The sequence below is a fragment of the Astatotilapia calliptera genome, chromosome 18 (genome assembly GCF_964374335.1).
Source record: "Astatotilapia calliptera chromosome 18, fAstCal68.1, whole genome shotgun sequence".
Taxonomy (NCBI): Eukaryota; Metazoa; Chordata; class Actinopteri; order Cichliformes; family Cichlidae; genus Astatotilapia; species Astatotilapia calliptera.
This window is the reverse complement of record NC_137439.1, coordinates 20,921,060-20,949,050: the sequence shown is the minus strand read 5'-3', so window position 1 is coordinate 20,949,050 and position 27,991 is coordinate 20,921,060. Positions and strand designations below refer to the sequence as shown.

The following is a 27,991-nucleotide window of genomic DNA, read 5'->3' as shown; positions in this document are numbered from 1 at the left end:
CTCAGTGCACTTCAGCCTCTTTGCTTCTCAGGCTAGTTCACGCTCCACTGACCAGGGCTAGGGCTGCCTGGGCCGCATTATCAATTACCGGCCACAGGCACACACTGTTCCTGACAGACCCCAGGGAGGGGCACTCCACGCAGAAATTACTGCAGCAAAAAAAGAGAAGAAAAAAAAGAAGAAGAGGGGAGCCCTGAGTCCTTGTCCCAACCAAATTCATACAGAAAAACAATGAAATTGTTTTTTCTTTTTTTCCCAGCGATTCAGGTGTTGTGCGTCACTGATGGCCAATTTGGAGGAACAACATCCAATCAGAGCCTTTTATGTTCATTAACTAGTGCTAGAGGATCTCATACAATACAAGAGCTGAGATGTTCTTGTTATTACTCCTTTAACCAATTTAAGTTTGGCATAACTAATGCAGTTGTTGTTTCCCAAAAGCACAACACAGACTCTCAGTGAACTCAAACATCAGCTCAACTGGAATAATGTGATATTAACATGTACCCTTATAATATACATTTCCACTACCCTCTCTGAAGAGGAGAGGGATTTTTTTTTTTTAAAACAGCCGTGTCCCACTGGACATACTGACTGTGCTCGGAGAAGAAAAGCAGAACAGGAAAAAAAAAAAATCATGTGCACATGTATGTGGGTCCTACCAGGCTACGTGTGAAGAGCCTGTCACAGACAATGTGTCGTGCCTATATGAGGGTGAGGTTCAGCCCAATGAAGCACCGCTGTCCCCACCAACTGCGTCCCCCGCTGTCACCATGGGACGATGATGGTGACAGTGATTGGTGACTGTGTCCTGCACTCCTCCCTCCCCCCTCCATCCTTCCCATCCCTTGCTCCTGTGCTCCACTTTTATCTGGCCTCACTCACAGCCCCTGGCTTTTAATGCAGAGCTCGGCTCACCATTAATCAAAGTCAAAGCCTCCAAGCTTCTGACTTAGACAGAAAGAGAGAGAGAAAAGAAGGAGGGACAGAGATGGGCCGGGACAGAAGCACGAGACAAAGTGATGAAAGAATGAAAAGCTTATTTTTTTTCTGCAATTAATCAACTGTAGAATATAGATGAGGTGAAGCACCACTTTGCATGTGTGCCACAAAGCTGAGGCTGTGGTTTCGCAGTGATTCCTCCAGCATGAAGTTGGTATAACTAATGTTAAACAGGAATGGTCAAAACTACTGCAGAGATACCGCAACTTTTAGTCTTCTTGGAAAAAGATCTGAACAAAAAAGGTGTATATCATCCATCTTTGGAAAGTCCCTCAAAAGCTATAGTAGAGATTACATAACTGTTTCCACAAGGTCAGAAGTGCTGCCTCAGACTAACAAAGTAAAGTTAATGTGTAAAAAGTGTGAAGCTCCCTTTGAATTATTAGTTAAAGGCTATTTTCTGTATCTTGTACAAGGCAGTCAAATTGTTTTATAAGGTCAAACTCAAAATGAGAATAAAAGTTTCCAGTCTCCTTTCTTTCTCTGTGGCCTTTTTCTCATTAGAAACAGACTGAGATGGCTATACAAGTTCCTCGTATTCACATTTGAATTCCCGGCTAGAAATTCCTGCTCTGCCTCAGTTAGTATATGACAGAACAGAAAGTTATACTAGAATTCGTCAGCAGATCTTGTGCCACAGCCATATTCACTTCTGTGCAAAGGGGGGGGGGAAGCAAACAAATATATATAAACATATTCGTTGCCACATGTACAAGTTGTTCTTTGTGCACTCGTGTTTTGTTTTTCAAGATGCTGCCACGCTACTGAACTGTGAAGCCTCTTAATAGCAACTCAGTGTCTCAGATGAGGGAAGCAGCCTATGTTGCCGTGCCTCTGTCAAAGGCATAGGTTCGACTGCCTTCCACCTTATTATCAGGGGCTCAGAGGGCCAAGCCAGCCATGACTACATGGTAATGGGCCTCTCTTGAACATCTTAAAGAGGGATCAGTTCAGCGCCAAGGATTTCTGTCAAGGAACCATGGTTTGAATTATTTTTAAAATCACATTATACGTGGACGATTCCAAACACAGAAAAAAAAGGAAGCACACACACAAGAAAAAAAAAAGAAGAAAATACCAGATACTTTCACACAGGAACAAGCGCACACAGAAACACAAACGTATGCTTACTTAAAACATCACATAGAGACATCAGAACTGACAAGGTGGCTCAGTGGCATCAGAACCGACACTTTTATTTTTTTCCCGCCTGCAGCTAATACCTCATTTTCTGGATCCAGGGACAGGATCCAACAGTTATGGGAACAGACATTAAGTGAAATAAAAATGGCACACTGGAGAGAGCCTCAAGACCCGTTTAAGATGATGAAGCTCTCAGACACCCTAAATCTTATACAGTGAGTGTAAAGCAACAAGAAACAAGGCAACACCCCAAAACAAATGGAAAGGCTGTAAACTGAAAAGACATAATGAGCAGTGTCTCCATGGACATGTTTGCCTAACATCTCATTGGGTTTTAGAACCCCACAGATGGCAGCTCTCTTTAATTCATCTGGTTGTTTGGATTTCAGTCTACTGCACTACATCTTAGTATCTTAAATGCAACTCGCCCAGGCAGACTTGCCCATAGAAGGCTTAGGATAGTAGTGTTTGCATTTCTGTGGGAATGGCTCTCCAAACAGCAACTAAGTGGAGGAGGATTGTTTGTAGATACACTTGGCGTTCTGTGGTCTGAGGGATTGTTGGCACATAATCTAGGTCAAGAAGGCTGTGCTAGTAAGATCAGAGAAATGTTGGGTATTAGCTCCATAAAACAGCACCAGTCAAGAGGCTTTTGGATATTTATTTCATGAAGTGTTCACTAAAACCCCACATAACAATTCAGTGAACAGAGTTACCACATTTGAAAAGGTTGGGATAAAAAAAACCCCAACAAAAACACTTTGCTAGCAGCACTTTGTACAAGTTAACTGCCCAGGATGGAATAAATGAGGGAACACGGCTAGCACAGTGTAGTATTCACCACACGTTTATGGTTTTACTGCCAATGGTGTGACCATATATATTTAACTCTGTGGCCATATTGTATTTAACTAAATCCAAAATAGAGTTTCTTAATCTTTAAATTAAACAACATACAGTAAAAGCTATTATCCAGTGGCCAAGATAGATAAATATGACTAAATTCAGGCCAGGCTTGAATGATGGTCTTAACGGGGGCAGTATATAACCTGTGTGTCTTTATCATTATATGTGTGTGTGTGTGCGTGTTTGTTTCCTGGAGAGCAAAGGCTGTGAATGAACTCCTAAATCACACTATTGATCAGCCCTTCCTCCCAGACACACGCTGGGATCGAGGGCAGTTAAATGGCCTCTTTGGTGATTCACACTAAATCCCCTTACCCTCCTCCCCCACTATCCTCTCCTTTTCTTCTACTCCTCCACAGTCTCCCCTTGCTCCCCTCAACCTTGTCTTTTCATAGCCAGTTCATGCTACAGCCATCTAAATACTGCTGCATACTGTTTTCTGGATACCCTTGGTTTACCGTAATCACACGACTATTTATGGTAAACCCAAGTCAAAATGAAAATGCAAAGACTTCACCAACACAAGTGCAAACTTTTTATCATGATCACTTGAACACATATCCCCTCACAGGTTGTTATCAGACCAGAAAGGCAATAATGTAACACTGCCCTTGACAAACAGCCTATATTTCACAGGTAGGCTCTACTTATCTTCTAAATTATATATTTTATGGTGTTATTTGTAGTTTAGAATCAGGGAAATGTAAATTTTTGCTATCAATGCCTGAACTGAAATTGAGTGTGAAACTGATAAAACTGTCTTTTTATTGCTTTTCCGTGACCTGAAACTATATCACTGGCCGTACGCTTTGGAGTCATGTTAAGGTGCAATGCTGTATATGGATATAAAGGCTATAGTTTAAGATAGTCTTCAAAAAGTTGATCCTTTAGTCTTAAATTCAATCCGCAAGACCTCCCGACAACTATGGATTGTATAAATAAGTAAGCAATATGTACATTTCCATGGCAAACATGGAAATTAGCCACCTGTAGCAAAAAATGCAAGCCTTACATGTGAAAGATCACTGGTTATATTCTGGGAACTTGTGACATCTAGTCCACTCCTAGTCTAGTCCCTATCAGGTCCCAGTCCCAAATAACTGGAAGGGTTGCATCACGCTGGGCTTCTGGTGTAAAATCTGTTGTGGTGACCCCTTTGGAAAATAAGAGATCAGTCAAAAATACCTTATTGATGAAAACTGCTAACTGCATTATGGATCTCTATGCCAGATCTCTTCTGGCATACCCAGTGCAGGGTGATTTGTCCATTGATCAGTATAAACATCTTCCTTTTTATTTGTTCTAATAGCTTTTACTTTATGGATAATGTTTAGCAAAGCCACAAATTCATACAACTGGGAATACTCTCATCGATCAAGACTCTAGAATCTGCTGAGGCAAATTTCCACATCCTCATCTGTGCACTCTGGTTCAAATAAATATGGCCAACCTTCAAGCCAAAGTGACTCGCTACCTAACTCATAGAAGATTTAGCTGCGTAGTTTCCAGAAAGTCAACGCATAGTTTGCGCAGTCACACAACAACCACAATAAAACAGAAAAATACCAACTTGAAATAAACTGGTCAACAACTGATTTTATATGTTCCTTGAGGCTAAGATGTACAGGATACAAATGCTTGTTACATTACTCAGTCACACTCCCTCCACAAATAAACAGCTGTGCACACAAATAAGGTTTAGGTGTTATTTTCTATTTCATTTAGAGATGGAGTTACTTTTCCCTTCGCATAAGCTGGGAAATTTGCCAACAGAAACTGTTGCACATTTGATTGACTTTATACTTCATATATTTTAAATTGATTGTAGAGATGCTGGAAACAACAGTTTTTCATGGATGCATGAAAGTCTGCAGGGGACTTGTGGACACACTTTGATGGCAACATTTAAATGGCGCAGACCATCGTGCTTTACTTTACACTGAATTTGTTCAGTGAATGTATAAGATGATGTAAGTATTCAATGTTTCTGAAAGTATAAATGTGCTTCACTGCTGCACTGAAGAGTCTTTGGGAATCTAGAACCTTATATCTTAAGGATGTCTTTGTTGTTGTTGTTGGGTGTTTTTTCTTCTTTTTTTGAGCGCATTAACATTTATCCCTTCTGGATACTTCTACATCGTTATTGACCTCGAAAACCCCCATTGAAGTCAGGAACAGTGCAATTACCTGTCTACAAAGGGGCCATATAGAGCTGGACATAGGCTTGGCAGATTACTAGCAGACACCTCATTACTGCAGCAGACTTCAACAATAGGCCTGGGCATTGCTTCTTCTACATCTATCTGTCAAGTGTACTATTAGTCTGTCAAATGGGGACAGTCAGCACCATTAGGCCACCTTGATAATCAGACCTATTTACTCCCTCATTTTCCTCTTCTTCACTGTCAGTCTTTCAGTCTGGTAGGGGGAAAAAAAGCACTCCATTTCTCCATCCTGCCTTGCCTTCCCTCCCACTCATCTCCTGATTCTTTCTCAGACAAAGACAAGTTCAGTTGGTCATTATGTTCCTCAGAGAGTCGTTGTAATCAAATGTGGTATGCCCTCAACCAAGCGGGCCAAATTTAATTTCAAAATGTAGTCCCACACAAAGGAGATCTGGATGAAGCAATTACTATGTCACTGGTCTTTGATATAAATGTAAAGTTCATTCTACAATTAAAGTAAAACAGGGCTCAACTAGACTTCGTTCGATATTATATATTTTATCAGCGGATGAGAGTATGTATTTGCACATCTTTAGAGGATAGGAAACATGACATGAGCTATCAAAGTGCACGACTGACGAAAGGATCCGTGGACCCAGGCTACTAAAAACTTGTCACTTTCTTCCTTTCGAGACTCAACAATCTTTTTTTTCCACTAAGCAACTCCACTTTATGTTTGTTTAATTCCCCCAAGCTTTGCTTTTTACAGTTCGACCCATCCACAAACAGAAAAAAGGAAGAAAGCCTCATTTAAATGTTTCACATGGTCAGTATTTGTCCCTTGATAGGTGTTTTTTTGTGTACAAGTCAAAGCTCTACAAAAGCATGAAAAAAATCGCTTGTAGCAAAAAGGACCATCAAAGTCAATATCCTCAACCTGTCATTTCCATTGGATGGGCTTGGCTCCCACCACACAAATCACACAAGCAAGTACAGAGACACAGACAGGGAGAATAAGAGGAAATAATACCACCCTGAAGCTAACCATAGCATGGACACATGTGCATCCATGTGAATACACATGGATGTATAGAAACACAAGCTTAAAAAAGTGTCCTCCAATCTGACACTTTAGTGTTGAACAGGGACGAGATTTGAATCTCAATTAGCTGCTACATACCTATAAAGCAAGCTGTGCTCTTTTTGCCCCACAATATAACATTTAACAGGCAATTTCCTCAGTTAAGGAAAGGAAGGGCTAGAAAGAGCATGTATGCATACCTCACCTGAACAATTTTCCTCTCTCTTCAAGGCCTGATTATTCACAGTGGAGAAATATGAAATCATAGTAGCCCTGAAGATTCCTAAGCCATGAAGTGTGGCTTCATAATGCACATGATGAATACTCTATTAGGATGAAATGATTCACAGTATTTACAATAATAGGGTATTTGCCATTTCACAAATTAAACTGAAACAAAATGCAGAGTAACCAGAATGTTCAATTCAATTTTTCAATTTCATTTAAGTTACACAGCGCCAAATCACAACAACAGTTGCATCAAGGTGCTTTATATTGTAAGGTAGACCCTACAATAATACAAAGAAAACAGAGAAAACCAGAACAATTATGTTACCCCTATGAGCAAGCACTTTGGCGACAGTGGGAAGGAAAAACTCCCTTTTAACAGGAAGAAACCTCCAGCAGAACCAGGTTCATGGAGGGGCGGCCGTCTGCCGCGATTGGTTGAGGTAAGAGGAGCAATACAGGAAAAAAACATGCTGTGGAAGAGAGCTAGAGATTAATAACAGCTATTCTCAAATGAAGAGAAGTGTATAAACACATAGTGGGTGAAAAAGCTGACAAAAGATGAAATACTCAATGCATCATGGGAATACCCCAGCAGCCTAGACCTATTGCAGTGTAATTAAGGGAGGATTCAGTGTCACCTGATCCAGCCTTAACTATATGCTTTAGAAAAAAGGAAAGTTTTAGGCCTAATCTTGAAGCACAAGTAAGCCAGAGAAACATGCTCTCTCTTTCTAGTCCTCTGTCAGTACTGTAGCTGCCTAAAGGAAGCATGAATGATGTAAACAGAATTGGTCTTAGCACGGAACCCTGTGGAACTCCCTAATTAACCTTAGTGTGTGAAGACTCTCCACTCACCATTTACATGAACAAATTGGAGTTTATACTAGATAGATATGATTCAAACCACTGCACGCAGTACCTTTAATACCAACAACATGCTCTAATCGCTGTAATAAAATATTATAGTCAACAGTATCGAACGCTGCACTGAGATCAGGACAAGCACGTCATTTGTAACCTTCACTAAAGCTCTTTCTGGACTGTACTGTAACAGAACACTTACCAAAAGTAAACAGCTAAAATGAAAAACAACATTGATATGGACAGCTTTTTGAATGGTCATGGAAGTAAAGGTACTTACCAGCCTGGTTGGTGGTGATATCTATGGAAACATGCTGCGCAGGGTATGGACTCTTATTGCTGACACCATTGACGGCCTGTATCTCGAAGCTGTAGACAGTATGAGCCAATAAGTTGCTGATGAACACCCTGGTCTCGGTCAGGCCCAGCTGTCTTGGAACAAACTCGACGTTGTCATCACAGTGGGAACAGGAACGCCGGTTGGCCTGGCACTTCTTGCACACTATGTTGTAGACGACATCATCACGACCACCCGTCTCCCTGGGGGCATGCCACTCCAGGATCACCGAGGTTTCATTGACAATGGAGATCACATTTCTCGGGCTGGATGGCACGCCTGTAGATATAAAAATTATGAAAGATAAACTTGAGGGTATCTGTGTAAAAGATGTCATCAGGCTGAAAGAAAATTAACACATTGCTTATAAAGAGGAAAACAAAATAGTTTCATACATTTCTCTCCTTTTACTTTTGTCAATTTACAACAGTCTAATAAATACAAATGCTGGTTTTGAGAGCAACTTGTCTTTTTCTTATTTTTCTTCATCTCGAGCACAATTTGGAATGCTAATTTATTCCATTCACACCCAGAGAGATCATACAGCGAAACGTTTGTGTCTATCAAACATTGGTTATTTAGCAAAATGCAGTGTTGCATGGAGTATTCTTATCCAAGTGGCTCTGGAGATTCACGCTCCCATTCACTCCCTCATAGCCCGCAGCTGGAGCGGAACTTCAAAAACGATATTCAGAAAGAAATCAAGAAATAATGAAACTATTGTTTTGCTTGAGTGGTGGCTTAATATCAGGGTGCAGAAAAGTGCCTTGTTTGGCCTTCTGCAATTGCAGCACAATTCTTAAAGAGTTAAAATCTGTTTAAATGCCAGTGGAGAATTACTCTTAGCTGAGAGACCCTTCGACTGCTCAGAAGCAGCCCTCCCAGATACCAGACAAAGCTTTCCAAAACCCTTACCCTAGCTCCTTAGGTTAAGTGAGGCAGCCCTGCAGAGCTGATCTGGTAGCAATTTATCTTGCATAAAGCCTGACCTTTATCATTATAAGAGAAATTAAACTGACCTATTTCTAGACCCATGACTACAGTGAACCGAAAATCAACTCAATTCTAGAAAACCTTTTGAGGAATTACTCGACTCGCACACAGCAACACAAAAAGCAGGCCATTAGCATAGGAACAGTAATGATACATCATTACACATGTGCTTTTCTATAATATGGGCAAGTGCAATATGCGCAAAAGTGTCTGTGCGAATAAGACTGGTGCAGCCATCCACAGTATTTATGTCATACCCTTTAAGCAGATGTGGAAATCAAAATGACACTTTATGATACGGCTAAATAAATCGACAGGGTCACGCAAGGTGAACATGGCTTCCTAGAAAGAAGAGACGCGGCGAGGCAGAAATGCACGGCAGCAAAAAAACACCCCTGAGTTAGTAGACAAAATGAAAGTCTGATCAATATTGTTATGAGTATTATGTCAAAAGTCCTACTGTGTTACTCCTCTCATGTGTTCCTCACACTCACAGGCTGATATGCATAGCGCCCTGTTACTAAGGGGGCTTTAAAATACCACCTGAACTGTAAAACACTACGGCCCAGTTTCCTTCCTTGGCTACTGATATAAAGAGAGCCCCAGTGCCCAAAATAAAAACGTCCAGATATTGTGTACTCATCCACCTTTTGAATGGTCTGAGGCTAGTGCTTCTCTTCTTTCAAACTGTTTGTTTTTATGATGTGAAAAAGGCCTTGGGGGGCCAACAGAAGGTCCCTGTGTGGAGATAGTGATCACAGCCAGAGGAGCCGGGAGAAAGAAAGAGGGGCTGTGTGGGCTGGTGAGAGATGAAAAAAACAACATGTTATAAGGATTAATAGTGACTCTGTAAGAGACTAAAGCAGTCAGAGTCGGAGTGTGTTCGTGTTAGCAGTGCTGCTTGTGAGATTTGGGTGTATTCACAGTGATGAGTGAGGAAGAACTGGAATATGAAACTGATAAAAGTTTCACATCCATACACATCCATACACATCCATAACACTCGACAGTAGCTTTGAACCTTTCTTGACTCTGTGTGAGCGATACTTTAGATGTGTCAACGAGACTTAGGAAAGTTTTGAATATAAGTGGATGCTTGTGCCTGATAGTCTAGAGCATTATGTCTTCAAAGTCAGTACAGGAATTAGAGCAGGCTAGACAATTACCTTGACTTAGCTCCATTTATTACCAGTCACTGAGAGAGGAAACTGGCCAGCTGATGGCTGAGCTGTGGGAAGCACCCTTAACTGACTCCAGAAGTGGATTAAGAAAAAAAAGGCTTGTGAGAAAAGAGCAGAGATTTATTCACTTTGACAGCTTCCTCTCTTTTCCCTTTGAATTATAAAATCAGAGGAAAACAGCTAAATGGGATGATGAGGAAAATGAAGAAAAAAAAACAGATAAACCATTTCAGTTAGAAATTTTTATGGGTTTTGTTTGGATTACAAAAGCACAGACGACATTCGATAGGACTCCAGGAAGTTTTCAGGGGACAGGCCACAGATATGAGTATTGAGTGAGAGCCATAACACTCAGAACCAATATGGTACAGATTACGCATACTGAAATTCATCAGAACCATACTGCTTTCCTTGTCAGTTCCCATATCTATGCTGATTCAATTACCATCCAAAGATGTTCCCCATGAACCAGTTAGCAGCTGCATATACAGCTTTTTTTTTTTTAATGTATAAACATAATAACATATTTAGAATTTGGCAGGGTTGCTTTTATTTTTCAGCATAGACTATACATTAAAAAATGCATATTCAAATCTTGCTTTGTCACACGGAGTACCTCCTGGTGTGTTGATGGGATTTGTTTTTTCTTTCTTTGACACAAGTCCACCCGGACCTCATGCACCATCACCTCTTCCCCCCCCCCCCCCCCCCCCCAGACCAATTAGAACTGGTTTCACTGCTCGACTCCCGTCAGTTACCACTCAGCTTGTCATTCTTTTGACTCCACATACTGAGACACCCATTGTCCCAGCATGCTGGGTCACACCGACCTCTCTCCACTGAACCATACTAACACATGAAAACATTATTTATTTATTTTCATTATTTATTTTTTTAAACACACGCACATCTGTGGGGTAGTTGGGGAATGTCAAACTGGGGCCTTGAGCTTGGGGATCAGAGTGAACATAAAACACTCACTAAAAAAGTCCAAATCAGAATGAAAAGGTTTCACACACAATCTTTGAAGCTTTATCAACATTTCTCTTCAAAATATTTGAATATGTTTTCATTTTAAAAACTGTTAAAACTGCTTTAAAATGAAAATTCAGATAGGAAGGAACATTTTCATTAACAAACCTATAAATGCACATCGCATCGACCAAACGCAGACTCTGGCAGTGTATACACTGAGGAGCAACAGGAAACAGAGGGTTGGTCACAAAAATGTTAAGGAGAAAGATGATAAAGAAAACATATGAGCAGAGATTTCTTTGCTTAGGCTGAGATGGAACCAATACTTGAAAATACACAGAGAGGTACCAAAGCATCACCAATGGAATGACTACCGAGACAAAAAGGTTGAAATCAAAAAGGAATGAGAGTAAGCTTAAATGTTCTAGCTTAATTTTTGTGGCAGATAAAACCCAATCAACAAGGATATGTGCGTTTAAAAAAAAAGTCTCTATATTTCCTTCTCCAGACTAAAACGCAATCCCTGGGTTTTCAAACTAAAGCTGGTTGAGCGTTTCCAAAATCTTGTTCCACCCAGAGCAGAATGGACACTGGCACAAAGGTAAAACTCGCATGTCTTCAAACAAAAACGTATTAACAGGGATGTAGCTGATTCCTCTCCTCAGGCATAGAATGAAGTCAGAAAAAAATGTCTTAGATAAAGGAAATCCGAGGAGCTGGTATTTAAAAGTGCATCTCTGCCTTGGCATATTCATACCCCCAACGGGAAAAAAAAGGTTGTGGGGGGTGGGGTGGTTAGCATGCGGCCTTCAGCTCACAGAGCCATGCAACAGACAATCCATCAGCGAGCTAATCAGACTGATCAGGAGCATAGAGCCCCTACGTGCCTGATGACGGCAAGAAGTGCTTAAGCTACAGCATCAAGCTACAGGCTGGTCTGATTTAAGCTACTCTAGCAGTGCTCTTATCAAGACCTGTAGTATTAAAGAGATTGCTACTAGGATCATCTCACTAGCCCCCCTGGCTGAGATCTATGACAACTAGAGCATCACGCCTAGCTGCTACTGTATGCTTCAGCCTTCAGAAAAAGCTTTGTGCAGACAGATTTGCAGACAAATTATTTTAATACAAATTGAAAAGCTGCTAACATTTGCTTAATATTATCAATATAATATTGCTAAAAGGGACCATTTCCAACAGATTTAGCATACAGCCTTTTGGTATGTTTTACTTAAGTGTGAGTGTATTAGTAAGCAGTTTCATTTTTTTGTCTGAATACAAACAGCAATGTAACTGGACTCCTGTTACAGAGTTATAGAGAGGACCGAGCACAAAATGAAGGAGAAGAGTGGGGCAAAGGAAAAAATAACAGAACTGACAGAGCAGATAAGACGAGATTGAAAACAGAGAAAAAAGGAGCCAGTTACATTTTGAAATGGAACACAGAGCATACGGATCTATTTAAGATGTCTAAGATGGAGCTGCTGTTGAGCTGAGATTGCTTGGGGGAAAATGCAAGGCCACAAAATAAAGGCTGAGGCTTTAGCTGATGGAACACTTGCTAATTCGTCAGGCAGTGCCGTAAACTATTGGAGAGCACAGAAAACTGAGAACATCTAAAGCCTAAACGGTACCAGCACAGCTCTGCGTTTGTCCTATGCAGAGCTAAGCACTGCTTTGCAGCCATGTTACATGTCTACATGTTGTAGCCATTTACTTTCACGTAGAGCTGGGCGATATGAGATTTTTTCATATCACGATATGTTTTTTTCATTTCAGGCGATAACGATATCTATCACGATATAAGCCAAATAACTATATTTGTAAGATTTAAATGTGCCGTTGCTCACAAGTAAAATGTGAAATAATCAGCAGCTTGTTTTTATTTAAATATTTATTTCCCATAATAAGTTCAACAGGGTAGATGTACTTAAGGAACATGAGACTTTTTCAGATAAATAAAGGCAAATATTGCAAACTACACAAAAGGCAGCCGCTAAAGCGTTTAAGTTTCAAAATAGAACAAACGAAACAGACTAAATTGTCAATTCCACTTAGAAACAAAATATTAATTCTAAAAATAAATCTTAGTTTGTTTTACAGAAGAACAGACAAAACTAACTTTTGTCAGTATCAAATAAACTGAGAACTAAAAGGAAATTCTCAATCTCTCCTTGTTGTATAGCTGAGCTTTTCAAACAGTTTTAACAGTTACTTTAGTCTGACAAAAGCCGAATGACGAATTAGCGCTTCCAGTCAGAGACTGAGGCTACGTCCACACGTACACGGGTGTTTTTGAAAATGGAGATTTTCCGTTTTCGTTTTAAAAAATAATCCCGTCCACACATAAAGGCAGAAATGAAGGAAAACGCTGCTATGAACATGCCAAAGCAGCAGGTGGCGCTAGATTCCTAACCGTGCAGAAATGTTGGCCAATCAGAAGTCTAGAAGCCTCGGTGGGAAAAAGTAAACAAAGCTGGGGCATAGAAGCAGACCCGAGTCGTATGTGTGGACGGACAGTAACTGTGTGTATATGTAAGCATTTAAACACTGCAGAGTAGAATTAACAGTAACAGTATTGTAGAAATTCATTTCACCGAAACAATAACGTGGCGCACAGTGTGACGCATGCACCAGTTTATTGTATTTCCAGACTTGCTTTCGGCACAATTTACAGTGCACGCTACTCTGTTTTTTGTCAGACTTGAAATAGCCGAAATACCTTCACACTACGGAGCTTCTATGGCTCTTCCGTTTGACAATCTCTCCGGCATTGGAACCATCATCTGTTTTCTCTTCGGTCACGCTCGGTTGATTTTTCTAGTCGGCACACTCATTTCCTCCATTACGCGCTGGCTCCATTACCCGCTGCCTGCTTCCCAAACAAACACATGTGCGGCTTGGCACTTGTGCTGTACGTAACAAGTCACGCGACGTGACGCTGCGGCTGTGATTGGTTCGGCTCTGCGCTACTTAGTTTGGATTGGCTGACCTTTTTTTTAAAAAAAAATTTTATTTTAAGAGGACAAGAGCGGCGAAGTCTATCGCGATAGCTTAATTTCTCTATCGAGTAAAAGTTATATCGCGATACATATCGTTATCGTTCTATCGCCCAGCTCTACTTTCACGTCAAGAACATGTGGTACAACCAGTCTGTGCGCTAGTCCTGTTTGTGCTATTGTTGCCGCAGAAAAGATAGAAGTTGTGACCAAGAGCTGAAATGAAACCTAGTGACGCCATCATCTTTGTGGTGATCAATGCTGTTGCCCTCATACCTGTTCAGGTCCACTTTTTCACCAAACGGCACTCTCCCTACGTGTAACGTCTTCCTCGGTGGATTAAGCGCTGCTGTGCACACCTTTCACATAGCCAAATCGTTCAGAGACAGACAGCCATGCTCCGCTGGGCATTCACTGCACCTTTTAGCCCCTTTTATTCATTTATTTATTTGTTTACTCATTTATTTTTTTCACAAAAGAATACATGGCTAAATAAGAACAATGAACTCAGAGTTTAGAAGCAAAAGCTATACAGCTGCTACCTGATTAGGAAAGTTCTATGTGCTTTTGAGTCCATTTGGGCCAATTAATCAGGTCTATGTGAATAAATGTGGGCTAAATGAACACATAACCACACCAATAATGCTTCCAGCCTGATGTTGTGAAGAGAACAAACCATTAAGACACTCCCCAGTGACAGTGAAGGAAGTGAGGTAAACAAACTTTTTGGGGTCTAACAATGCTCTCCCTCTGCATAACTGTGTGTCAGCAGGGATAACAGGAAGGCTTAGCATATTGCTTTTACATCATATTAAGATAACTACGATGCTGTGAGAGGCCTTATTGGATCTCCAGCGGATAACGGCAGGACAGTGTCGAAGTTTCACAGCATTTGCCTGAGTAATTAGGACTTCAGGGGATGATACTAGACACGGAGAAAGAACAACAGCAAAAACGAGAGAAGTGAGAAAGGATGTGGAGAGAGAGAGAGAGATAGCTGAGAGGAAACACAAGGAGCTCCATCAATCCTAAGAAGAAGACAATAAGAAGACAAGATGGGTGCTGGATAAATGCACATTCATATGCATTTAAATTAAAATAGATAACCCCGCGTCTCACCCTGTGATAGCCGTGATAGACCACTGGATCCTTTTCAGTTTGTCTCAGAAAATGCCAGAAAGTGCCATTTCTGACATTTTGTTTATATGTGGCTTTTAATATGTATTAGTGCCTTAGTGCGCAGCCAATCTAATTTATTGGATACTTACTGGTGCAAGGTTTATCTGGCTGATCACCATCCCCACGGTAGTAGCCGTTGCGGCACACGCAGATGGTGGCAGCCTCAGATGTGGAGCGGCTGTTAGGAGGGCACTGTAGACAAAGACTTGGACCTTGGGTCGACTTGAAGGTACCCGGTGGACATGCTGTGACAAGAAAAAAAACACTGTTAGAACTGTAAAATACAACAAAAAAAGCATGAATTCAATTAAGGCAAGCACAAGGTTAAGCTATTTTTAAGTGATTTTTGTCAATTGCCTTTCTGCAAGTTACTCTTACCCCCTCCCAAACTCCGCTATATTTAACGCATGTCTTATTTTGCTCCTAATGTGGCTGTCATCGCTGGTGCTAGGAGGGTTAATTTATGTGGGACAGCAGTGGAAGATGTTATCAGAAATAGAGGTAATTGGCATGGATGGATGGCTCAAGGATGTGAACACGGTGCTGCAGCTTTGGCTGTATCCTGTACTTCTCCACTGAGTCCTCGCCCTGAATGTTTAGCGGCGAGCTCTGCATATCTATAATACAGGCATATTGATTAAACACAACTTAACTTAACCGAACTCTCTGAACTCAGTGTGATAGAGAGAGGGAAAACCCCAATACCTAAACAGATGTGTCTTGGATTACAGCCACCCAAGGTATTTATTTAATTTTTTTTCTTTTAACAGTGACCGATGGGTTTCAGGTTTCTGAAAAACAGCAGAGTGCACAAAAGCCCAAAAGTGTTTTAACGTCTGAATCTTAAGATCTGTAGGCACACAAAGGCTTGGTGAAGAGCTTGCGGTAAATAATGATTTGTGTTCTTCTACAAATTCTACAGGTGTGACACAGCGATTTCAGGTAGTATAGCTGAACAGTTTGTAATCCCTCCTCCAGATAAATCCCACACTCCACCTGAGCTGTCAGATTTATCCAGTGAATGGCCGCCTCAGCCTACAAGACAGCACAAAGTCCCCAGGAATATCTAATGGAAACAGAGTTTGCCCTTACATCAAAAACATTTGGATCCACATTCGATGCTACCTATAGAGCTGAAATACTATACTATATCCAGACAGAGGACCATGCCTGAAACCTGTGCTTAGCTCATATTACTTTGGTTAGTGCATTACTCGCTCCCTCTTTGGGTCTGTTTGCTTTTGACCTGCTGGTTTGTTCTTCTGTTGGTAGACGCTTTTGTTCAATATTAAAATGAGCCGGCTGCGTCTTTGTTTCTAAATTAGGGCATTGTTAGCAGAAGCCTCCACACCCACTGGCACATTTTTGCATTGTGTTTTCATTTGCTTTGCTTAGTAAATTTGACCCCTCACTGTATGCAGACATATTTAAGCGCAGTACTGAATTTTTACTCATTTACGTTTTCCTCGTGCACAGCAGTGTGCAAAAGTTTCGGGCACTTTAAATGTTTTATTCATCGCCTGATACCAGAGCGATTAGGCTCTGATCATTTAAAAGTTATTCTGCAGCATGACCACAATCTCAGACAGGCTGCGAGAGTCATACTGGCCTTACTGATAAGAAGAACGAGGATTTCTAAAACAGTCCTGCCAGCACTAGTTTGTGGATGTTGGTGTGACGTGTTAAAGTCCCAAATTCTAAAGGCCACGGTGGACTATGAAGATTATTGTAGCTGATAGCATTGTGCTTAAGTGCAGGCAATAACCTAATCCACTCACCCCAATATCCCAAAAGAATACAAAGAGTTTCTGTGTGGTGTGGAGGGGTTATTTTACTGAGTAAAATAACTATGATCAATGTCCTATGTCTTAGCAGGCTTACTGATGAGGGAGGATGCTCTGGCACTGCTGCATGCCAAAAGGGGAATAAGTTATACATTTAATGGGGCAAGGCTGTGTCTATTTGCCTGAGCGATAGACAGATAAAAACAGTCATTTTATTCATTTCGCTCACAAAGTGAAACACCTACCCAGCACTAAGATGCTTATCAAGAAAAACAATGACAGAGTTTATCAAAATGACGGGCCAGTGGTTTGGCTAAGTATTTCAAATATTAATAGAGACTGCTTAAATCAGTCCATCAACAAAATAGTTTAGTTTAATCTGACTAAGAGCCTTCAATTCTAATATGAACACGTTGCCAAACGGAGAGCTATTTAAACTAACAATGGTAAATGGCCTGTATTTGTATAGCGCTTTACTAGTCCCTAAGGACCCCAAAGCGCTTTACACAACCAGTCATCCACCCATTCACACACACATTCACACACACACATTCACACTGGGGCGCACTGACAGAGGCGAGGCTGCTGGACACTGGTGCCGCCAGGCCCTCTGACCACCACCAGTAGACAACGGGTGAAGTGTCTTGCCCAAGGACACAACGACCGAGACTGTCCAAGCTGGGGCTCGAACCGGCAACCTTGAGCCACTCCCAACTCTTGAGCCACGATCGCCACAATGGCAAGGTGTTGGGCCCATTCTCCCTCACTGCCAGGTCAAACACTAGAAAATATAGCACTGCATGAAAGGGAAACCTCCACTGCTAATTAAACAGGTCTCTGAGACACAATTAAAAATATTATGCTTAAAAAATTAAAAATGCTGGACATTTTATAGATCCTATTTTCTGACATTTATAGACTAGGATTTGGCCAGCCCCTCTTATAAGCTGTCGGGAAGGATTAGCGATAAAGAAAGAATGAGAAGCAAATCAGGTTAAAAAGAGAGATGATTTATATACACACACACGCACACAAGTGAAGGCGATTCCCAGCGAGCCGCGGTTCTTACATGTCCTTTGGCTGGGCTGACGGACACACTGTGGGCTAACTGACTGACCTTATGTCTAGTCACACAGCAATTTCCACACACAGTCAGAGCACCAATATTTATCAAACATACATGATCAAACTGCACCAAGTCCAAATAGAAGAAGAACATATTGCTATTGCTATGTCGTGGATGTTTAAGACCTGTCTTGATACAGCAGATGTGCAAGGGTTGTGAAAATGTTACTGCATATAGGCAATAATGTTCCTACGGGTGTGTAGGGGGGCTCTTTTTTTAGTGTGGGACTGATAGTTTGCAAACTCTCTTGACTTGTAACACTGACTCCATGTGTGATGAGATCAAGCTTCTTCTAATACAAGAACATAGAGACTCTATAAAACTCTCCCTGGCCATATGTGGGAGCACATACCAGCTGCAGACCCATTTTATAAAGCAATAACCACCAACAATATCAGAGATTACAAGACGATAAAACGCAGATCAAAAATTCATTTTTAGCAGGAGAAGGGAAGGGATCTTATGTCTCATCATCTTTGCCACATAAAATTCAAACATCGGGGGAGCAGAGCACCGCACGCATGCAGATGGCGTCTCACAAAAGCAAGCGAAAAGCTTCAAATGCATTGCTCGGCTCTTCTGAAAAGGGATCACAATAGGTTGTTCAGCGTGTGTTTAATGGGGTGTGAGGAGAATATGTGCATTGGATTCTGCCCTCGGGTTGTGTGTTTACAGACAGACAGTAGCTGGGCTAGACACTCATAAATGGGAAAAAGTGAGGAGAAAAGCAGGAGAGCCCGTGCTGATTCAGCAGTCTGAGATAGCGGTGCTACAAATGAGTCTCTAAGCAAACCTATGAGCAAAAGAATACACACACACACACTCTTAGATTCCTGTACACAACTCATGTAAATGCACACACTCCATAATCCTACGAAAACGCTCCCATACTGGCATCAGTGATATCACGTACTATGACTACAGCTGACCCGATTAAATGAGATGGCGCACCCGCATTTTCCGCCACTGGACTAAAACATGTTTGACAGAACCTGAGATAATTTAATACCTCTCCTTGGGAAAACCGAAGACGCTACAATCAGCGTTACAGGAGGTGAGATAAGTGACAACCTGGCAGAAACAAAGCAGCCCCGCAAAGACGCAAGCAAACACTTTAGACACAACATAAGATTAATATCTGTCTAGATTAGAACCCCCGCTCTGGTTTTCTTCCTTAATTGAGGAAAGGTTTGCGCACTATTTGCTCTCAGCAATGACTTAATCCTTAAAACAGACAAAAAAAGAAAGCACAAGCAAAACACAAAAGCATAAAAAAAACAATTATGCAAATGTAACATTTCAATCCATAGGATCTCTTCAGGTAAACTGCCTCGTTCCTTTGCACCATAATGTTTTTTGGGTTTTTTGTTTTTTTTTGCTCTGGTGCCTGAAAACCTGTGCCTCGGGCGTACTTGCTGTTTTTCCTCTGTCTTCTCCCTGTAATTGACAAATCGTATGTGCATGAATGTTACCATTAAACTCATCAATTAGCGCCCTACTAGTCTGCCTCACAAAACCAGAAGGAGGAATAGATATGGGCAAAAAGAGAAAGTCAGAATGATAAAGTGATTTGAACTATTATGTCAATAACTCACAAAACCGCAAATGTCTCATTCGAAGAGCAGGCAGCCCCTAGAATGTATCGTTATGCTTTATTGATATTGGAACTGAGCCCAAAATCTTTCTTCCTGATTTGTGAATATTTAGATTGCAGGAGGTCAGGAGTTCCTGTGCCGCAGAAGGGGGATGGAACAAGGTGAAGAAGGAGAGGAAGAAGAAGAAGAAGGACGAGAAGAAAAAGAAAACATGTAGCACGCAGAGCCATAACTCATCAGATGTGTTGGTTTTCAGGGAGATGAAGGCTGTAATATTATATCAACAAGCAATTAGTCTCCCCAGTGGGGGAATAACCCACATTTGAAATGGCTGTATGCAGAAACAAAACATTCAGTCCTCTGAAGTGGTCCCTTCAGGACTCTCTTTGCATTGTTCAATCCTCCTGCTCACTTCTCTTTCCTGACTTCTCTTTGTCTCTCTCCCTGGAATTGCTTTCCCCCCCACCTTGTACCTTTCCTCCCGTTGTTCCTTTCTCGCCTTGATTGACAGCTCTGAATCTATTCGAAGGCTGGCTGTCTTTCTTTCCCTCCCTCTCTCTCTATCTCACTCTACAGTTAGTTGACGGAGGTATGGCAGCTGTGGATCGCTGCTCACTACTCATGACAGTCTAACTGGGATGACTTCATGTCATAGCAGAGCCTGAGCAGCAGACTTGAGATGACGATCTCCTCAATGTCATTTTCCCACCTGGTTCAAGATTACTGATAATGACGACAACCTAAATCTCTCCGGCGTTAAGAAGCATGCAGACCACCTTTATACACCAAACTGTTAATTTGGAGAAAATGTTTCGCACAACATTGATGTATCGATTAGGCAGGACAAACAGGAGAAGATTAGCAATATGAGAAAGTCTCTGAGAGCAAGCTTTAAGAATGGTTGATGTGCAGAGCTGCTCAGGGGTTAGGCTAAGCAATATGCTCGGTGAGCGCATAATACAGTGCAAACTGCAGGCAATACATCAAACGTGGAAGCACACTGGGAATGTCTCGCATTAGCTGCATGTGTTTAAGGTGTGAAGTTGCAAAATGTCTATAACCCATAAGAATTGGAGGCAATTGGAGACGTGGGATTAATGGAGGTAGAGTGATAAATATTACATTAGCTTGTCAGGGAAGCATCACTAGGTGTCGGCTAGATAAAATGGAAATGCGCGAGTCAGGGATTGAAGAAAGCCAAAGGATTATGACCAAGACAAGATTGGAAACAGGTCTCCTATGCAAAAACCCAATCAAAGTTACAGTATACTGTACTAAATCCTTTCCCTGACTTTTATATGGGAATGGCTCCCAGGCACGCACGAGGTTTAAAACCGCTGTAAATTGCTTGACAGATAATTGTGGGAAAAGCAATCAAACATGGAGTAGTTGATATGGAGAAGGTTATGTAATAAGTCTGATCATTTCTCAAGGAATTTCCATTTCATGTAATGAAAATCCAGCAATCCAATATAAAGTAAGCGACATCAAAGACGTTTGGTTTCATCAAATAGCTTTTGGCCTGATGTAATCAATATAGCTTTTTTTAAAAAAAAAAAGGAATTCCGACTCTGTCTGTGTGAGGTTTTGATGCAAAGAGGGTGTGTGACCTGCCAGCGACCCTGAAGAACCGCCCTTAACCCCCCCAGTGAACCCTTAACCCCAACCCTCATCCATCACATGGGACATATCAGCCTTTAGAGGCTTTGGATTCATGCATACGCCCACTCACTCACAGACACTCATGCAGACAGACGTATGTCTGGGTCAAGACTCCAGTTGACCCCTATTTTATGATTTTATTGCTGAGGCTCTGAGAAAAACAACACTCTCCTACTAAAACAAGCAGAGGATGTGGTTGCGCCAAGTGCGTGCCTGTGTATTTATGTTTATGTGATATCTAAAAAAAATACATCAATTGAGCGGTGAAATGAACAGGCTCGTTTGACAGAGGGGACACAAAAAGTGTCAGGACAGCCAACACCTTAAAACAAAAAGGCAATCAGCGGTGCAGTGTATTGGTATTCAGCCTTGCTCTTCTGTCATTGTTCATTTTCCAGCCACAATCCACGTAATGAGCTGCTTTTCCAACCCAGGTGTTCCATTTCTTCACAAGGTCATTGAAAAACACAATACAATTATTTGAGACCGACGCATGGGCTGAAACAAAGCCTTGTCAAAATCATCAGAAAATGCCCGCAGGATATTAAAAGTCAGGGTTAAAGTCCTCTCAGGGCTATGATTTATTAATTTATAGAAACTGATTTAAGAATAATTGAGCTTTTTTTTTTCCTCATCACAGATCAACACTGGCCAGATATTATGCATCTTCTCACAAGTGATCCCATTCCTTCCCTTGTTTTAAAGGCATTCGGAGTTCACAGTGGTGACATCATTTGGCAAGTCTGGTCAGTATGAGTTTCCACTATGCCCTGTCATCGCCTTTTAATCTCAAAGAAAGAGAGAGAATGTAGGAGGGATAAGAGGGAAAGAGAGGTTTTTCAGGAATAAAAGGGACGGTCAAAAAAGGGTGCAGTGCTTAAAGCATACCTCGTCTGCTTTTGTTAAGACCAGCGGTGCTGAAATGTTCCGCCCAAAGAACACTCCCTCTGAACATTAATCATCTGTCCATTCTGGCCCTGTCAGAGCCTGTCATCCAAGGTAAAGCAGGCAGCTAAACCGACAACCACCCACATACACACAAACTCACACGCCCATGAATGTTGCCCACATACAGCTATCCTGAACTTTCTGCTGCCGTAGTCCCAGCCACTGCTCATCTGGACATACCTATTCTTTCAGCTAGCTAATACAGCAATGCCTGATGTTGCAGAAACTTCAGTGAACAATAGCTAAACCCCCTTGAGAAAGCAAGATGTCTTCCAATTAGAGCTGTGGTTCAACACTGAGCTGTATATTGCTGTGTGAGGCAAAATCTCTGTAAGGAATGAAAAAAAAAAACAACAACATGAAAAGTAAAAGAAATTTGCATCCTACTTTAGTTGTAGACACTGAGGTCCTAATATTTAGAAAATTATAGTAATTGAGTCCTGTCACACTCCTGAATGTGAACATGTCCGGAGAAGAAAAGCCATGTCTGACTGGTTTCAATAGATGGCAGTGCAGCAGTGAAATAAGTAAAGGATGAGACAGTGTCCAGTTTAAAAAAAAAAAAAAAAAGGAGGGAGAGAAATAGGCCTGTGTGTGATTTCTCCAAAATATTCAGTTTGCTTCACATACAGATATGAAATTCAACAGTTTCACTGCTAATGCTAATGAACAGAACATGTGTCTCCCAGACAATGAATAAAGGATAACACATTCTGCTCCAAATTAATTTGTGTGTGCACGTATCTGTGCATGTGCGAGTCTTAACAAACCAGCAAACAATTTAGCAGACAGCCCACGCCCTTGGGCAGGCTGTTACCATAGTAACCTTACAGCCAGTATTTTTTTGGCCCACACTTTTCCTTTGAACAGCCGGCCAATGACAGACCAGCTGACTGGGAAATCTGGCTTTCTGAAAGCACATGCATGAATTGTGTGTCCTCATGTGCACGTGCATCCGTGCTTGCGTATGCGTGTGTATAATACGAGCCCGATACAGATCGAGGGAGCCAAACGATGCTTTAGCTCCATATAGACTCGAGTGGCACGCTGGCAATTGGCTTGTCTGTATCATGTCATGACACATTGGCTTAGGTCAGTTTTATTTCCAGGAAGATGCAACTCTGTGCCAGGGCTCCAGGCTTATATTTCAGGCGGACAAGTGGTCAGAGAGGAGCAGAAGAAAGATACAGAGAAGCCGCAGAGGTGCTGGAATTCCAGGAAACTTCATTGTGCCAGTCTATTTCTGGTTGGCAGGGTAGTAGAGAAGACGGCCCTCATATCACCGCTCAGCAGGCAGTAACATGTGCTTGCACTACAATCTACACTGTAATCAGAACCTAACAGGGGACTGGCCAGGCTCATTGCCCGCTGTGAACTAATAGAGAAAGAACAAAAACAAAAAGACAACACACAAGGAGGTGCAAGGATCGAGAGTTTCTCGATGACGGGTGAAAACGGAGGGATGTCACATTAGCTAGAGGCATTCTGTATGCTCAGCATTTGACTGGCTGCAGGATACGATTCATCTAAAATTACTCGCGTAACAAACTGAATCCACCACCATTAGTAACTTACATTTATTTTATTGTGATGTTTGTGAGTGACTAATTTTTCATTTAGTGACTTTTTTCATTATGTTTTTTTTTCCCATTGTTGGTTTATTAATTTGCTTTGTTGATTTATTTATACCTATATTGGTTCATATTTTCAGCTTTAGTTCGTTTTCTCAGTGGATTTTTTTCCATTTCAGTTTAGTTTTAATTGAAATTCAAATATGATTTAGTTGATATGTTACTTGTTTCAGTAGCTGGAAATCAGAGAAGGGAGCCATTAACTCAAAAACTGGGTGTTTATTTATGTTATTTTATTTTAGTATCCATTTAAAAAAATACTGAATGCCCAAAACTTCTCCAGATGCATCATCAAGGTCTGAGTGTATATGATAGATATACCAGTGTGTCTTAAAATAAATAAATAAATACATATACTTAAAAAAAAAACTGGCATGAATGGGTAAATGTGGATCAAGTGCTTTAACTCATCAGTCAGTTTATCAGAATAATCATCAGAAGCCGTTATGATTACCTTGTGATTAATTACCTTGTGTTTCCAAGAAAAACAGTATCAAACTCAAAGTAGTGAAACCTTTAGCTTCCTCTCAGCACTTGTCTCTTTTAAGCAGATCTAGAACAATTAATCTGTAATAGTTAGCCAAAGATGCCTACTCTTGCTCCTTTTCCTAAATTGCTGTTTCTTTGCTCGACATATTCCATTTACAGCCTTTAAACCTTATATTACAGACTAAACACTACAAACAAACGCTGTAGAATAATAAGATCCGGAGACAGTCTGATCATTAAAAATTGGATTTCATTTACACGAACAAATACGTATTTCCAAAATACAAATTCAAGTACAAAAAACCCCCCCCAGAAAGATACGGTGACATATGTTCAGCAACAGTTGGATTTTTAATCAGTTAGCCTCATTTGGTAACACAGGAAACCTTTAACTTTATTCAATGAAAGAAAATGTGTGTAATCGATGATTGTGGATGAAACCTCAATAGGTTTCTCAAAGCTAAATGTTTATAGCTTGCTGACAGAAAGTTGTCTTTTTTAACAAATACTAATTTTACAAAACAACACTGACTTGTTTTGTTAAACAAATACAACAAGTAAAAACCCACTCCGGATTTATGATTCACATTTGCAAAAGACAAATGTATGATTTGTCACTATGGTGAGTGTCACGGCTCAGCTTGTTACTCCAAAATAAAATGGAGTGTGACACCAGAGTTTATAAAGAGTTTATTAAGAGTTGAATTAAATTTCTAGGGATAAAGTACAAACACATCTTGTAAGGTGTGAATAATTATTGATTAAGCCATGCATCACCCAAAAACTGTTGCACTGATACTGCAAGACACGTATTGGGTTTCACTGGGTTTTATTTATTTTGCACATTTTTATATTTGCCTTAAAATTATACAAGCAAGCAGAAAACATTCTTTCTTACATTACCACTATCAAAGTCCTGCTATCTATCTAGTGTCACTATCTAGTGGAGACTGTTGATCTTAAACACACATTAGCTCCCGATTGGTTCAAATGTTAAAAAAACGGTTGTAGCAAGGCTAAAAGTCAGCTTTAAACACTCATCTATTCTCAAATACCCAGCCTGTAATCTTAGGGTGGGGTTGAGGGGGCACGCTAATGAGTGTAGAGGCCTGGCAAGAGGGATTAGCAATTATGAACATACAAGTGGAGTAGAGTGATAAAACAACTGAAAAACAAAGGTCCCTTCACTGTTTACCATTCTCTAATTTGATTCCTAATTGAGCGTACATAACACAATGTTTACACCAAAATTTTCTGGCAAAGACAAGCAGCCATGGCAGACACACTCAGCTGAACACAGCTATGCTCGTCCCTTTGATGATCTCAGGAAGAGGCTCTCCTGTTCACAACAGCATCGCCACATAAAAGAGCAGTGACATGTGTCTGACCAGCACCGAGCATCTGCACCAGCTCATGGTGACGCTGACATTTTCATACACGGCAAATATGCTATCAGACGGTAGCAGGCTACGAGTCAGTTGGATAACGAGAAAGAAAAGGAGTCTGGCTTTTTAAAATCTAATAGAAAATTTAGAGCCAGCCCTTAGGCTCCAGACATAACTAACAAGACAAGAGATGGACAGGTGAGAGTGGCGAAAATGAGAAGGGAGAGGTGGTGTGAACTACACAGGAGCTCTGAAGCCTTGGATTGTGATGACATCAACTATTATAAAAATAGCTATATTAATTCTACATTCACTAGTAAGATGTTCCTCCAGCTATCCCTCCATCCGCTGCGCACTGCCCTCGCTGCTTTTATGCGTAATAGGAAGAAATGACAAAATGTTTTGCACCATAAGAAAAAAAGCACAAATTATGTGTGAAGCGTAGGTAAGCAAAACCGACCCAAGCGCAGCATATAAGGGTGTGAGAAAGGGAGAGAAAGCGGAAAGGGGAGGTGTGAGCTAAATAAAGTGAGAAAGCACTCAGGAGTACATCTTGTCACTCAAGCTGGTGGCGGCAGAGTCCCACAATATGTGCGCTGTGTGAAGCAGCCACTTCTCATTGAATGCTAAGTGACAGCTAAGCTATTACTGCTAAAACTGACAAAGAGGCACCAGGAAATAATAAAAAAAAGGTTGCATGACAAATACTTTTTAAATTAACTAAGCTACATGTTCTGCACAACACAGTCCAGCAACAATCAGGTCCATGCGTGACTGTGACTCAACAGACGAATGACATGCATAAAATTTTTCTTTTTTCACAGAATGTTAAAAAAAAAACAAAAAAAACAAATGGTTATGTTTAGCAAATATCATTTTGCATGACAAGAAGCCGACCCCATTTCCTGGCACAGAGTGCACCTGCAGCTGTGAAACTCTCAAAAGGTAACCGGACCCAGAGCTCATCTATATTCATGCCATATTTACATCTGCCTGACCTCTTCACAACCTTATCAGTATCGCCTTCTGCAGAAACAAACACACACTAACACACAGAAATGTTGGGTGTTATAGGTAACTGACACCCCCACACCACCCGTCAAAATGCGGACAGTTCTGACCTTTATCAGACAGACTTGGTCAATAAGCCCAGAGCTATAAACGGGGCACACATGTGTTAGCTGGGTAGAATGTGCTTTTGTGCTTAAAGTGAGTACATCCATATGGTGCCTGGACGGATGCAACTGTGCATTGTTCGCTTGATGGAGATAAAGAATAAAAATTGCATCATAGGCTGGTGCTCATGGAGCGCTAAGATATTGGACTTCAAATAGCCTTCAGAACAGATACTGAAACACAAATACATTTTTCATTTATATTTACATTTCATTTATGTGTTTTTATCAAATATTGGCTGTAATATTTGGTATTGAGGTTTTAAATATCAACCTGCGTATTCTGTATATTAATCCATATGGTAGCTGGGATAAGCTCCAGCCCCCATAAACTCTGAAATGGATAAGCGGAGGAGGACGGAGGGACGTTCTATTATTAAGTCTTTTAGAAAGATATTCACTTTTTCACTTTTTGAAGCAGCATAAGGGCAGAAAGATGATGTGAATTATAGAAATATTAGAAAACAATACATTTTTTTCAAAAGGTAGAAAAAAATGCTAAAAATATGCAGAAATAAACGTTTAGTGGAAATTAGAAAATATACACGTGTATTTTTTTTTTTTTTACCAGGTATTTATCCTATGTGTGGATTATAAGAGTCTGACTGCTACTGGGTGATGATTGCAGTCCATCCTGCACAGTTGCTGTAACAGTCAACTACTGCACGAGCTGCTCAGGGCCAGTGTCGGGTGTTGTTCATAATGGACATTAGCTTGGCTAACATTCTCCTCTCATCCACCTTTATTTGTCAGTAAAGTAGTTAGGGGCTAAACACATCAAGATGAAAGCAAATTTAACTTTCAAGAAATCTATCAGCTTTATCAAGAAAGGGGATTTGCTGGGCTGTTCTGAGGTAATGAACAATATCGGCAACAGACATCATTAAGTCAGGAAAAAAACACACACACAGACCGTGTGCACTTCAAATCGGAAATTGCCAGTCTTCATTTGACTTCTTGACATTGTGGTGAGATACATACCAACACACTGTCCAAGTGAAAATCAAGGAGTAACACAACATAACCAATTGGGAAACTAGATTATCCATATAAATGACAGAAAAAAGTTAACATGAAGCAAAGGTCGAACAACATCCAGTGCACTTTTGTGCCTGCTTAAACAAAAGAGATTTTAAACTTGGT

The 27,991-nt window shown here is 40.9% G+C and overlaps 1 protein-coding gene across 2 annotated transcripts in view; it reads right to left on the bottom strand.

Moving 5' to 3' along the window:
* The window catches only part of LOC113010977 (ephrin type-B receptor 1-B), a 436,216-nt gene that overhangs the window by 64,513 nt on the left and 343,712 nt on the right, over positions 1-27,991 (bottom strand). For both annotated transcript variants that reach the window (XM_080292596.1, XM_080292597.1), the window contains exons 24-25: positions 15,143-15,298; positions 7,670-8,005 (exon numbers count right to left, since the gene is read on the bottom strand). In XM_080292596.1, coding sequence (XP_080148722.1) covers positions 7,670-8,005; positions 15,143-15,298 — 492 coding nt within the window. The remainder of the gene's footprint in view (positions 1-7,669; positions 8,006-15,142; positions 15,299-27,991) is intronic.